Source organism: Cibotium barometz, chromosome 1, assembly GCF_041138505.1.
Source record: "Cibotium barometz isolate CiBa-2024 chromosome 1, ASM4113850v1, whole genome shotgun sequence".
Taxonomy (NCBI): Eukaryota; Viridiplantae; Streptophyta; class Polypodiopsida; order Cyatheales; family Cibotiaceae; genus Cibotium; species Cibotium barometz.
Window position 1 is genome coordinate 48,411,240 of NC_141046.1, and position 14,520 is coordinate 48,425,759.

Genomic DNA, 14,520 nt, shown 5'->3' on the forward strand with positions numbered 1-14,520 from the left:
GACATAAGTGTTTTTTAGGCAACAGCTTCACTAATCCTTTTTTCCAGGAAGCTGGCATTTGCCTTGTCTCCCAGGCAATGTTTACCATACGCAGCAAAGGTAATGTGAGGGTGTCCCAATATGCAAGAAAAAATTCAACTGTAAGGCCATCCCATCCTGGAGCTTTCCATCGGCCACAAGACTTGATTGCATCAGACAGTTCTTGTTCAGAGAATTTTGTTTCTAGTTGTTGCGCTTGAGTAGCAGAAAGGATGGGGGATACATGCTGTAATAACTGATGACGTGCATCATACACTTCCATGGCGTGAGAATCATCCTCATCAAATTGAAAGAAGAAATGGGCAACACAAGTCGCAGCCAATTGTGCTCGGATGGAGGTCCACGTGTCATCTGAAATTAAAGTGCGACATATAGATGCAGCTTGTTTTCTGGAATGTAAACTCTTGAAAATTTTTTTGGAAGAGCAGCCTTTGTCCAAAAGCGCCTGTTGTCGTGCCCGTATCTCCCATTTGACAAGCTTTCGATGATCATTTACCTGAATACAGTGACGAGCTTGACATAAAGAAGTGGCTTCAGCCAAAGTTAGAGAGCGAAGATGACTAAGCTCAATTAACGATTGGCATGTTTGCTTAGCATAAGCAACAGTCTGTCTCCAACCTTTCAAATACTGTTTACCATAATCACGGATGACTGATTGCATGCGAGCAATAAAAGCTGTCCATGCATAATCCAAGTCAATGAAAGATTGAGGAAAGAGTGGCTGACAGGCCTCAAGTATCAGTGCTTTGAATGCATCATGCTCCAAGTAACTATTATTGATGATAAGCAACCTTCGAAGTGGCAATCTGTCATCGGTCATGTCATGCAAATGACCTCTGAGCCATAAGGGTGCATGATCTGAATATGTAAATGTATAATCTAGCCACAATTTGGTTGTGAGAGTATCATAATGAAACGGATCAAGCTGATACCATCGATCCAATCGAGCTTTGTAAGTGGATTGAGCATTATGTTGGAAGGTATACCCAAGCATCATAGGCTGAGATTCTTTCCAAATATCAATCAGATTAAGCGTTGCTACAAAATCTGCCCAGGAAGACCTCTCAGTAGCAAGCATATGTGTACGACCGGATGTATTATCACCAGGTTGAGGGGCATTATTGAAATCTCCACATATGAATGCTTTCTGTCTCCAAGGGTACAATTTCATTTGTTGCCATATCTGTCCTCTAGCCTGAGAGGATTGAGGTGCATATATCGATGCAAATTCAAAGATTTCACCCTGAATAAAGCACTGCATAACCATCCATCTGCTGCCTTGGAAGTCATTATATGCCATGACTGGCTGCAAATGATGTTTCACAAGAAAAAGTACACCCGAAAAGGCATGGTGGCCTGCATAAAAAATATCATAACCAGCATAATGGCCTTGCTGTCCAGCATAGTGATGTTGATTGTGTTCCTGAAGAGCAACGATATCTGGTTGCATATGCTTCAAATATGCCCAAACCATCTTCCACTTTTTAGGGTCACACAAACCCTGTACATTGAGAGTCAAAACTGTGATATATGACATCATATTTATAGTGTATGTATAGCATGAACAAAAAAAGTAGCTCAAGCTTGCATTTCCTCCACAGGGTCTGCACCTCGATCAGGAGGAGGAATATCTATGAGACGGGTGGCTAGCAAGCTAGCAGCCTCTTCTTCGGGAAACAAAGTATGACCTGCAGTTACAGTAGCCCAAGTGATGCCAATTCCAGAATTTTCTTCCGGGGTATGCCCACTGGAGGAGGCTCCATTCCAAGTTCTAGAAGGTAAAGGACGCCTGGGAATAATTGTCCTGCGTGGTGGCTGAGAGGTTTCTTGAAGTATCTTTTCTTTTCCTTTTGGTGAAGAAGTAGAGGGATTAGCCACAGCTACATTCATATCAGAAGAGACTGGCACTTTGCCTTTTTCTTGAGGCATAACAGGAGTCTTCATACTTTTGTTTTTAATCCCTGAAGGACCAGGAGTGTCCTTATATTGCATTGGGATGGGCAAGGCATCAGGCGGCATCTTATGGAGGACCAGAGGGCATTGAGATGCCATATGTCCAAACTTTTTGCACTCAAAGCATGCACCTGCAAAAAGACCCCATTTGAGTCTGAAAAATGCACTCCCCATGGAAACGTTATTTATGGTAACAACATAAGATTCCGGAGTGGGCTGATCTGTGTCCCATAAAATACAGAATCGATTTGAGTTGCCATTTGGTCTAGGAGGGCATACAACCTTTCCTAGAGATGCTGCAATTTTAGGTAACAAGGAGGCCAAACATTGGGGGAAGTCCACCACTTCTACCCAAACAGGACAGCGATGCTTAATCAAAGCGTGATAGTCTCTGGTGGGGGACCATGGCAATACATGAACCATCTGTTGTCCATAGAAGAGAGGGGAGTGCTCTAAAAGCGTTTGTTTATGGTGCCCATCCACCATAATGACCTCAAAGAAACCTCTTGCCACATAGTGGACTTTGCGAACAAAACAACCACCCAATGTCCGTGTTAACCAATTCTCGACATCAGCAGCAATGGGCATCTTGCCTGGAAAAAAGATAATCACAGCATGCTTCGCATATTCTCGAATGGGATCTATGATTTCATCCACATCCACTGCAAGCCCCACCATAGGAACGGGATCTTTCCAATTCTTGCGTGTATCCTGAAATCCTTCATGCATTACCTCATAAATCAGCCCAACCTCGGGCGTCTCATGCACACGGTCATTCTGATCCACAGCCTGCTTTTGTTTTTTATGAGCATAATATTTTGTAGGAGAAGCCATGATGTTCTCTCTCTCTCTCTCTCTCACACACACACTCACACACACACACACACACAGACTGAGAAGGTGATGTACAGAGAGGAGAAACAAAAGGCAGAAAGCGACTGTTTACAATAAGCAGACATAGCACAGGAAGCTAAGAAACGGGTCGCAAGGAAGAAGAAGGAAGATGCAGAGAGCAGGTCGCAAGTCGTAGATGAAGAGGCAATCAGGTCGCACGTTGAAATCAGGACACATACACGAGAAGCTTACGCAGGCAAACTGTACGCAGGTGAGAAGCTAGTAGGTCGCAGGCCAGAAGCGAACAGGTCGCAGGCCAGAAGCGAGAAGATCGCAGGCGAGAAGCGAACAGGTCGCAGGCAAGCTGTATGCAGGTCCTCTAATTGCACTCCCATTTCCACCCCAAGGTCCTCTATTGGCATGCCATCCGACTGCCTACCATCCTCACATGCAGCGGGTTTCCACCTTCTCCACCTCGTCCCTATCCTCGCCAGCAACAAGTTATGCCCCCTTCCCTACCTCGCTCCCCGGCCATGGCAACCTCACCACTTCATCGCCACTGGCACACGGGAAGCAGGTTGTCATCCCAACTATCCCTCCTACCACGGTGGTCCTTCTCCACACTTCCTGCTGTTTCTTGGACCATGCCTTTCTCTTCCCACACCCACTTTGGGTTCTCCGCATGAAGTCGTCTTCTGCGTTGATTGAGATGATAGTAGAGAGTGCACTGAGCTTCCTGACTCTTCCTTTTCTTACAGTGTTCTGGATATTTTGTGAGAGATCTACCCTGCTTGCGGTTCCCTTGCTTTACCCGTCAAGGTCGCCACATAGTCCAAGGTTTAGATAACCTCTTCGCTGATCTTCACATTTACTCCACCTACCTCACAGACTACAACTTCGAGCTAGTCTGTGATACCCATCGCTAGAGGGATCACACTCAACAAGCTGAGGACACAATTCGGGGTCTCCAAACTCAAGTCTCCACTCTTGAGCAGTGCCCCCTTCACGAAGCACAGCTCTGTACATCATCTTCCCACAGCAAAGAGGACACGTTTAATTTTCATGTGACCACATTGGCACAATACAACAAGGAGCTCGTCTCTTTACGAGCCCAAGCAGTGGACTTAGATGCCACCAGTCCCTCCGCCCTCTCCAGTCATTTCTCACTAGTTCTCAAACCTCTCCATCAACTGGGTTACCCAAATCCTCAGTTATCACTCCGAGTTTTCCTCCAGCATGATAAGAGCCTTTAGTTTTCTATCATTGTACATAGCATCCTTCATGATGTCAATGTTTCTATCATTGAGCATACCATCTTTCATGATGTATTGATAGTATTGTGCATATTTTCACTGAGTACAAATTTATCACTTCGCAATGTTCTTTTTTCTATCTTACTCACCGAGGACAGTGATGACTCTAGTGGTGAGCCACTATGGGTGCCCACATTGGATTGTCCCAGCTAGACCATTCCAGGGTGCCCACACTAGACTGTCCCGAATGGACAGTCCCAAGGTGCCCACATTGGACTGTCTCAGCTCGACCATCCCAGGGTGCCTACACTGGATTGTCCCAGTTGGACCATCCTTGGGTGCCCAAACTGGACTGTCCCCACTGGACCATCACAGGGCGCCCACACCGAGCAGTCATGGGGTGCCTACACTGGATTGTCCCAAGGTGCCCACACCGGACTGTCCTAGTTGGACCATCGTAGGGTGTCCACACTGGATTGTCCTGGGGTGCCCACACTGGACTACCCACACTGGATTGTCCCAGCTGGACCATTGCAGCATGCCCACAGTGGTTGGACCATCTCAGGGTGCCCACACTGGTTGGACCATGCCAGGGTGCCCAAACTGGACTGTCCGCTTGACCGTCCCAAGGTGCCAACTGTCCTAGGGTGCCCACACTAGACCGCCCCAGGGTGCCCACACCGGACCGCCCCAGGGTACTCACACTGGACTGTCCCATCTAGACCGTCCAAGGGTGCCCACACTAGACTGTCCTGGTTGGGGACCATCCCACTGGACAATCCCAGGGTCCCACAATGGACTGTCCAGGCTGGCACGGTCCCACGGTGCCCACATTGGACCGTTGCTCACACTGGACTGTCACATGGTGCCAAAAATCGATTGTCCTGGCTGGATCGTCTGAGGGTGCCCACATTGGATTGTCTCCGACTGGACCATTCCAGGGACTGTCCTGGCTGGACCATACGAGGGTGCCCACACTGGACTAAGGAATGGAATCAACAACGCGAGCTCACCCAGCCCTTTTTGGAGGTTTTCATCACCCAAAACCATTAAAACAGATTTTAAATCAATTTTCTTGCCGGAAAGAGCTTTTCCATGGTTTTCTTCATCGACAAGCGTGTAGGAGTTGTGGAGATTACTTATGGGATGAGCGAGTAATTCATGGACTTGGACTTGGACTTGGATTTGGATTTGGATTTGAATTTGCATCTAGACTTGGACTTGGACTTGGACGTGGACTTGGATCTAGATATTGGATCTAGTACTAGTACTAGCCCGGTGAGAGATTTTTGTGGGTCATCCCCGTGGTGTGCCCGGCATCAGAGATCTCGTTCCTCAACACCAACCTCGACCTAGGGATTCTACATAGGCATATTTGTTTGCTTTTGTATTCATTGATTGTATTGATCCGGCCAGCGTGCCTGTGGATTGTTCCTGAATAAATTCCTAAAAGGAGGCAGGGCCCGTTCCCCGCTTAGTGTGGTGTACTATGTAAAATCCCTATTCCTTTCTCTCTCTATCAGTTTATCTTGTACACGTGGTTGAATTTGTCACGACATGCCCTACTGGGCTTACAACTCCCAGTAAAGAGTAGGCGAGCATCTTCTAATTGAAAGGCCAAAGCTTTGAACTCTTCCAAGGTGGCGTTTGGTTTAAGGCTTTCCCATAGCTTCCAGTGGGTAGTGCAAGGAAGTGCCTTCTCGACCCAGTTTTGGATCATCAAGTCACCCAGAGGTGCTTTGAGACGACTAACGAGCACTTGGGTGCGCGTCATGAGCTCTGCTAAGGTTTCGCCCGAATGGAATTGAAGCTTGTCCAACTTGTCCAGGATCCGCTCCTGATAGTTGCTGGGCCGGAACATGGTGCAGAAGTCGGTGCGGAGAGCTGCCCATGACAGAAAATGGTCGGCCTCGAATTGGCTATACCACTTGTCAGCGGAGCCTTCCACAGTAGATGGGAATAGGGCCAAGTACGCATCCTCTCGAACTAGGCCTCTACTCCAACACATGACGAGAAATCATCGGATGTGATCATCAGCATCTTCTATAGCGGACCCTTTCAAGGTGAGTAGTTTGACATTGACTCTGCCCAACACAGTGGGGCAAAGGCCTCAGATTGGCCGGCCGCTTGGTCCATGGGATTGTGAGATGCAGAAGAAGATGAGGTATTTTAGGGGAGGAAGAGGTAGGGGTGGAGGATGATTTCTTGGTGGAATGTAAAGAAATTTCCTCCTTTGGTAGAACTTCAGAGCGAGAGCTTTTGATGGGGCTATCCTCAGGGCCATGTGAAGAATGTGCTTGCCGCATGCAGAGAGAAATGGTGAGGGTTGCCGACAGAAAACACAGTAGAAAAAGTATTCACTCCACTTGTGTAGATTTCAGTGTGATGAGAGAGGGTCCACCGGGCGTGCCAAATTTTGATGTACCTGTAGCCGGCCTGAGTGGCCTAGATCCCCTACTCACAGTGGACTCTCTCTCAAATGACAGTATGTCAAGCCAGGGAGTCTACTCGCCAGGACTACTCAAATCCCTACCAACTGCTAGTGCATAGTGATGAGGAAAAGGTATGCAAGGTGCTCATGTGCAGGTGCTCAGTGAACATGAGTGAACATCATATCTGCTCTCCACTAGGAACGCGTGTAGTAGCCCTTGGTAGAGGTCGCCAAAATAGGCTATGGTAGGTGAGTAGCCGACTCCAGTAGTCCACCAGGTAGATAGTCTCAGTGTGTCGCCATCAATGTCCGACTATCTGCCAAGTCCAGGTCGGCATCTGGCCAGCTGTCCCGTGGCCGGCTATCCACCAAGTCCAAGTCAACTTCCACTTTTGCAATGTCATCTGGAGCTGTTCCCGCGACAAGGGTGCCGGCTACACCCTCATTCACCATTTGGCTGCCAGCCTGGAAACAGGTCAGTAGTGCATCACAAGAGCATCCAGGAGGCATCAAAGTCCAAGAAACAGTATTCCACTTCAGCAAAACACAAAGCAAATCACCTTGGTATAGACAATTGTAGGACAAGGGTATTCCAAGGAGTTCCCACCAGCAGGCAGGCTGTTCTAGCAAGGAACTATTCGGAGCAAAAAGTATTCCAAGGAGTTCCCACAGCAGGCAGGTTGTTCTAGCACCATTCAGAGCAATAAGACTAGAGTCATCGAGGGAACGAACCAGCCCGGGTACCACAAGCTAGAGTCATCAAGGGAAGAAAGGAGATATACTAAAGTCAAAGACCAGGATCTGTATCGTACCTATCTTGACTTCATAATACAAGCTAGTACACCCAAAAGGGGGGGGGGGGGGGGGGGGGGGCAGCACTTCAGTGGGCTATTGGGACCCATTGGGTATATCTCTCTCTCAAGTTACTACACCACATTAATTGCACAGTTACCTCAGCAATCTATGTAAAAGGCTTCCGCATGAATTACAGCTTCTCAGCAAAGCCCTAGACCCAGAGCCAAGCAAGTTATATGGAATCATGTCTTCCATCTTGTGATGTTAGATGACTTCACCTCATTGAAACTTGAAAGAGCTGCCAAAGAGTAAGTGTGAAGAAACAGTCTGCATCAACCCTCTCTATTTTCGACCAGGTGGTCTTTTTTTGGGTCAGACATCACAAAATGATTTGGAACGATAACAAACTAGCCCTGGCCCAAACCAGGGTTAATTGTGCAGAGAAGTAATTTGGGAGATCGATTTCAAGGAAGCATGCATGCGTATTCAAACATCCAAAGAGATGCATCTAAAAGGCCCTGAATTTCTTGTCTCATGGCTGCAATTGTCATTGTAAAGTTGAAACATAAACCGCACAAACATAGCATTGTAAACCTGCCTATTATGCAATTTCAAGCCCAAGCAGATAAATTGCAGAAACTAATAATTCATTTTCTTAGCTTTTGCATATTCTGCACCTCAAAAATCTGCATATAAAAACATGTTTAATCCTAAGAGAAGATTTAAAGAGAGAAAAGCACAAGGGAATATTTAAAAACCTCAAAAAAAAAAGGAATTATTTTGAATCAGTTGAAAGAGCCAACCAGAGGAAGGAGCACTATAGCACGATTGGTTTATCAAAGAGTACTATCATATGTAGCTCCCTAAATACTATCTATCATAAAGTATCAAGACTTCTAAGCACCCACCCTCCTCTAGAGTGTATATTGCATGGGCACGAGGTTTTTTTTTTTCAGAAAGAGACTTCTATTAAGTATGAGAAAAGCATACAACAATCACAGCTATAAGCCGGAAGAGAATAGAATCACCCCAATATGTAAGGTGATTTCAACCACTGAGGAGCATCATGATGCCATGTAAGACCTGTGGTACCAGAGGAAAAGAAGATGCCATGGTCCCATTCCCGCATAAATATCACACGCTTTTTGTTGTGAAATTAAATGAAATAGGACAAAATGAGGCATACCACAAATTCAAAATCTGGCAAGTTTTTCAGCATGCCTGCTTCAAGTCGCTTTCCACTCAAACACATCAGATATCCTGCAAAGAGCTTGCATCATGAGTCAACAAACATGAAACTAACAAGCGAAAGTGGATTTCAGATGTACGGTTCTGAACCAACCTATTTGAGGCAAATAGATTATTGATCCCACATATATACATGAATCTTGCTTTGGAAGCCTTTTCAACTCCAAAGATGCAACCTTCAAACAAGTAGATAGATGCCCCTATCAGAATTCTAGCTTTATGTTCTGCACCAAAATTTTAACATTCTTACCTTAAGAAACACAACCTTGAAACTTTCATAGCTAGACTATGCCTTATACTTTAGACTAGTGGTATGGTTGTCAACTGTATTAGATATGGCTTCCTGCACTTACGCAACTGAATTATTGTGATCAACAAATAGACTGCACCATGTTTCTAGATCATGGATGTTCCTGGTAGCCTAAAAAATGATCTTACTAGATTCAATGCTTGTCCTTATACTAATCTTAACATAACCATTAAGCACACAATGCCCATTTTGAATCAAAGCAACCCTGTGAATGAGCTCAGGTTGCATTGCCATAAATGAGAGTTCCTGTTCTACACAGGTACATGAGGCCGCCAAGCCTCCCTCAAGAGAAATCTATATGACCTCACCAACCTCAACATAAACATGCTTACATCAGCATCTCACATCGACATCCCGCCAAGCATCCCTCAAGAGAAATCTATAAGACCTCATCAAAGCTCAACATAAACATGCTTACATCAGCATCTCGCATCGACATCATGTAATCAACATTACATCACTACTTTCACACTTCTACCTGCAAAATCCTTGTTATATGGGTCATCTAAGGCCTAGCAATGTCTTTTTTAAGGTACACATTCCCTCTCAGAGTTGCTCCAAATCCCCCATCTGTAGTAGACTTTCAGCTCCTGTCATCACCTATTGCCTCCTTGGAGGCCCCCACCCTCACTTGCAAGATTGCAGCTAGCAGATTCACCTGCGGCCAACAAAAACACCATCTCTAAGCAACAATTCTTGGTCACCAGGGATACACCAAGATCGAGTTTGACTTGGCACAACTCATGGACGACATCCTTCAGGGGAGCCCATCATCCTCCCTTTCCCCCAGGTTCCTAGCACACCCTGCCCTCCACCTCCCCTCCTCAAAAGAGCATAGGAGCATCCTCTCCTGCAGCAGGAGGCCATGTCTCATAGCAGGCACAGGATTTTTGGTGGCAGACACCTGGCCACAGGAAGTTACCGGCAAGGACCTCGAGGCGTAACCTTGATGCAAACTGAAACACCATTCAGCTAGCATATAAGTATAGCTCGTCACACACCACGATCCCCCCCTGCCACCCTGGGCATACAGCGGGTCACCTGTTGGAGCCTCCCAGCCTGCAGCAGACCAAGTTGTACAAATATTCTTATGTCCTTTATGGGTTTCGAGCGCATTTTAAGTGTTCCTCTCCTCTTATGCAAGTGTGGATGTATAACTTTTAGGTGGGAGGGGGTTGATTGCTTGGGAGCATCTATGCCACCCTGGGCATACAGCGGGTCACCTGTTGGAGACTCCCAGCTGGCAGCAGACCAAGTTGTACAAATATTCTTATGTCCTTTATGGGTTTCAAGTGCGTTTTAAGCTTTCCTATCCTCTTGGGTAAGGTTCCATACACCTATGCAAGTGTGGATGTATAACTTTTACTTGGCATCGAAAAAGGTTTTCATATATTTAGGTGGGAGGAGGTTGATTGCTTGGGAGCATCTATGGGTCTAAGAAACCTTAAAAGGGGGGGTTCATAAACGACAAAAGGAGAAACTTAGAGACCTCAAAGGGTGGGAAGTTTCAAACATAAAGTGGACACAATTCGAAACATAGTCACAAGAAACGTTTAGTCGTTTCCTCGTTTCGTTTGGTTTCATTTTGTTCTGCCTCTATCGACGAAATAGAGAGGTCTCAAAGTGACACTTGTCAAATCAAATTAGAATTTAAGGAAAACGTAGGAAATTTTGAACAATTGGGTGTGAAATTAGATGCATTGAGTTTGAAAGTAAGAAATTGGGATTTATAAATTGGGGGAAGGTGAGAAATTGAAGAAATTGTAGGAAATTTCAACAATTGTGTGTGAGCACTGAGATTAGGTGCAATTGAGGCTAAAATATGAAATTGGAATTTATAAATCGGAAGAAAGTGATAAATTGAAGAGCTAGTGGAGCACTTGTTGGAAATTTCAACATATGGATCTCAAATTAGGTGGAATTGACCAAGAAATCGAATTTGGGCAAAATGGTGTTTTGACTTTTGAGGTTGAAAGTATGAAATTGGGATTTTTGAATTGGGGAAAATAGAAGAGCTAGTGGAGTACTTGTAAGAAATTTTAACAATCTGGTGTGAAATTAGATAAGCCAATGGGACCATTAATTCCCGAATTGGCTTTTCACCCACATACCAATGGCCAAACAATAATCTACAACCAACTGGCCTTCAACATGTTGAAATGTTACATCCACGACCAACAAAGTAAGTGGGATACTTTTTTCCCTTTGATTAAGGCCATGATTATTGATTCTTTTTGTCTTCTATTGGTAAGACTCCGTAGAAGACAGTGTTTGTAATGACCATTCTAGTCACTTTTGACTAGGCCTGTGTCTAAAGGGCCCAAAGCCAACCAGATTTCCAGTTTTACCATGGCATGTTGGAGGTTATAAAAAATCAATTGTTCGCAGGATCTCCTCCTTTTTTGTGTGGTCCCAGTGGGGTTCCTGGGGCTCCTTGCCCATGGTCCTTTGCCAGTGGCCAATGCCCATAGCTTTTCTACACCATGCCCCACATCTCTACATAGATTCTTAACAAGATTTGTCTCCCCTGTGCCTCTCAGTTGCTGTTAGTGCCTTAGACTCAGGGTTCACATGCACCATTTGACCATAGTTTGATGATAAGGTTGCCCAAGATGCCCGGCAAAAGTCTAGTAAGTGTCTCGGACACCTAGTACATCATATTTTATTGCCAAAGGGCTACAATGATGGTGTTATAAGGGCACCATAAGATGGTGCGGGACCACCCTTGGTGGTACACCAGATTCTTGAACAAAGGCTCACAAAATGCCTAGTGCTCGTCCTTTTCTGCACTTGTCCTAGACAATCATGTCCGCGTGGCATCCAAGTGCAAGATGCACTTAACATCCCATCCTACTTAACTTCTTGATGAGATCTGCATTGCCTATAGATAGTTTGTCAACAATAATGGTGAAGAACTCCTCATCAAGCCAAACGGCTCGTGTGTTCCTATGCTGTGAAACTTTGCGAAATATTGATGCTTTTTATGGCCGGAGCTATGTTTGAAGCGGTAAAGGACTATTTGTTCTGAAAAACACCTCTACCTCATCAATCATCTCTAGTTCAGATTCATCCTGACTTTTAATAGCTACCACATTACTATGGATAGTAACCAAATTTCCACACGTAGTAATTAGAAAACTACATGTAGTAATTTATTGCTACCTTACTAGATTTTTTTTTTTCAATTGACCTTTGGCCAAGATCCTCCCATATTTACCTATTTTTCACCGCCTGTAGATGCTTATTATCTGCCCGTAGGCGATGGGGCCGAGGAAGCACCAAGGGGGGTTTTTAACCCAAGACCTCTTAGTCCTAGGCAAACACCTTCACCACTTGAGCTATCACCTCATTGGCTACTAACCTAATTATTATGCATAGTATTTATCTTTTGATTTTTAAACAACACAGTAATAAGATTACTATGCATAGTATTTTGGGCTACTATGCCATAGTAATTTTGAGATTTTACTCCTTTAAAAAAATTCTCAATTTTGAACCTACATGTGGATTTTGAACATCTAGACCCATTTTCTCCATTTCTTTCTACTTCCTTTGGTGTTTACTCCCTCACAAATTCACTTTCTTTGATATTTTGTAAGAAAATATTTACTTGTGCATCTAAAGGAAAGACTTAAAACTTGTATTACAGTGGTCCTTTCTAAGTTCAAGTTCTAAACAACAGTCTTTCTTGATTGTACCAAAAGATTATTTGGATATACTAACTTGCTCAAGAAAGTCTGGTAATCCTTCATATATGTGCTTCAACTCATCCAACTGAAAAAACCAGTATATAACACACTGTTAAAAATCTCAGGCTTTAAAACTTTGCAAAACTACTTTTGAGAGAAAAAATTCCTTTGAAATAATTCCCTATGCAGGGATAAATGGAAAGAAGGGATTTGTACACGAGACTACACCTTATGCATGTAGTTTCTTTCTCTAGACTTGACTTTGTTTTTTTCTTCTCCCAGGAAAAAGATCCTTCTATTAGTTTTAAAAAAACCGGCCACAACGGGAACTTAGCCGGCAAGAAAGTGTGTCTGTAGTCCCGCTTCGCCTGCGAGCTCCGCTCTCCCCCCCCCCCCCCCCCCCCCCCCCCCCCCCCCGCTGCTTCTCGCCATCGCGCTTCACCTTCCCCCCCCGTCAGCCCTCCGCGGTCTCCTCCGCCCTCTCCCCCGCCTTCCTCATCGCACCCCTCTGCGCCGCCTCCCCACCGCCTTCTGCGCGTTTCTCCCCCGCCTTCACCCCCCCGCCTCCACTCCCCCGCCTCCCTCCTCTTCTTCGCTTTCTTCCTCCCCCGCCTTCTCTTCCTTCGCCTCCCTCCTCGCTGCATTCCCCGCCTCTCCCCCCGCCGTTTACTTCCTTCCCCTTTCCTTCTTCCTCCGCCTCTATCATCCTTCGCCTCCCCCTCTCTTCTCTCCCTCGCCACCTCTCCCCCCTCCGCCCTCTTTCTCCTCCCTTCCCTCCCGCCCCCCCGCCCACCGTTAACTCCTCCCCGCCTCAGCTCCCCCCCCCCCCGCGCCCCGCCCCCGCTATCCTGTAACCCGCCGCTTCTCTTTTTTCCTCGCAGGGCTGTGTCCCTCCCGTTGGTGACCCCGGTTTCTGGCTTTTTCCCTCTGGAGGACTCCATGGAAGCCGCTCCGACTAACCCTGCCGATTCCGGTCTCCGTCTGGAGTTCACAGCTGAAGATCTTCAGTTGTTTGTTTCCACAGTTTCCGCTCTTGAGGCCTCCTCCTTGGTCTGCAAGATAGTGGGTAGCCGTCCGATGCGGAGAGAGCTTCGCGACCTTCTGCAAGGCAGCCTTGTTGGCGTGCCCGCCAAGATCGTCAGCGTGGATTTTTTGGGACGTGGCTACTATCAGGTGGATTTCGAGTCCCCACAGGCAGCTCAGATGGTGCTGGCTCGGAGCCCCATTGCCCTCCGCTCTTCCCGGGCGTTCCTGGCGCGATGGACTCATGGTTTCGACCCCGCTTCTGACCCGCTAGCAGGCGCGACAGGTTTCCCCGTCACTATCTGTTTTCCTGGACTCCGTAGGGAGTACTTGCCCCTCTTGTCATCCATTGGCAAGGCGTTCGGGCAAGTGGTGGAGACGCCTCAGACAGCGGCTTCAGTGATTGCTCGGGCAGCAGGACTCCCGGCCATTCGGGTTGTGGTTCCGTCACCGGAGTCCCTCCCGAAGACGATCCTTCTCCCTTGTCTTTCTGGAGGACATATGATACAGCGCGTGGAGTATTCGGGCCTCCCCGGCCAGTGTTACATATGTCGGGAGATGGGCCATCTCGCACGCGCCTGTCCCCGCAAGGGGGCTCATCCTTCACGTTATGCCGCCTCCGGACCCCCTGCAGGAGACCCGAGGGGTGGCCATCCACTTCAGAGACCGGACATCCCTGGCTCGTCACAGCAGGCGCCATCATCTGACGAGCAGGCCCCGGCGGAGGATGCCGCGCAGTCCCAGGAGGCTGGCGGATGGCAGGAGGTTCGCCGGCGGAAACGCCCGGCCCGCAGGGACCGTCGTCGCAGACGCCAGCAGGCAGCACAGGCTGGCGGACAGGCGACTACGGCTGGCGTACAGGCACCTATCCGCACTTATGCTCCTGTCAGGGATAGGCGGCCAGCAGGTCCCACCCCGATGGACGAGGATTCAGACTCAGTGCCC

General features: G+C 46.9%; 1 protein-coding gene across 3 annotated transcripts in view; it reads right to left on the reverse strand.

The window, feature by feature from the left end:
- MSH5 (MUTS-homolog 5) overlaps nt 1-14,520 on the reverse strand; it is a 164,998-nt gene that overhangs the window by 79,111 nt on the left and 71,367 nt on the right. For 2 of the 3 annotated variants that reach the window (XM_086802993.1, XM_086802985.1), the window contains 2 exons: nt 8,648-8,729; nt 8,492-8,565 (listed from right to left, as the gene is read on the reverse strand). In XM_086802993.1, coding sequence (XP_086659119.1) covers nt 8,492-8,565; nt 8,648-8,729 — 156 coding nt within the window. Of the gene's footprint in view, nt 1-8,491; nt 8,566-8,647; nt 8,730-12,586; nt 12,638-14,520 lie in introns of all 3 variants that reach the window. The other variant, XM_086802975.1, reaches the window with a different exon arrangement.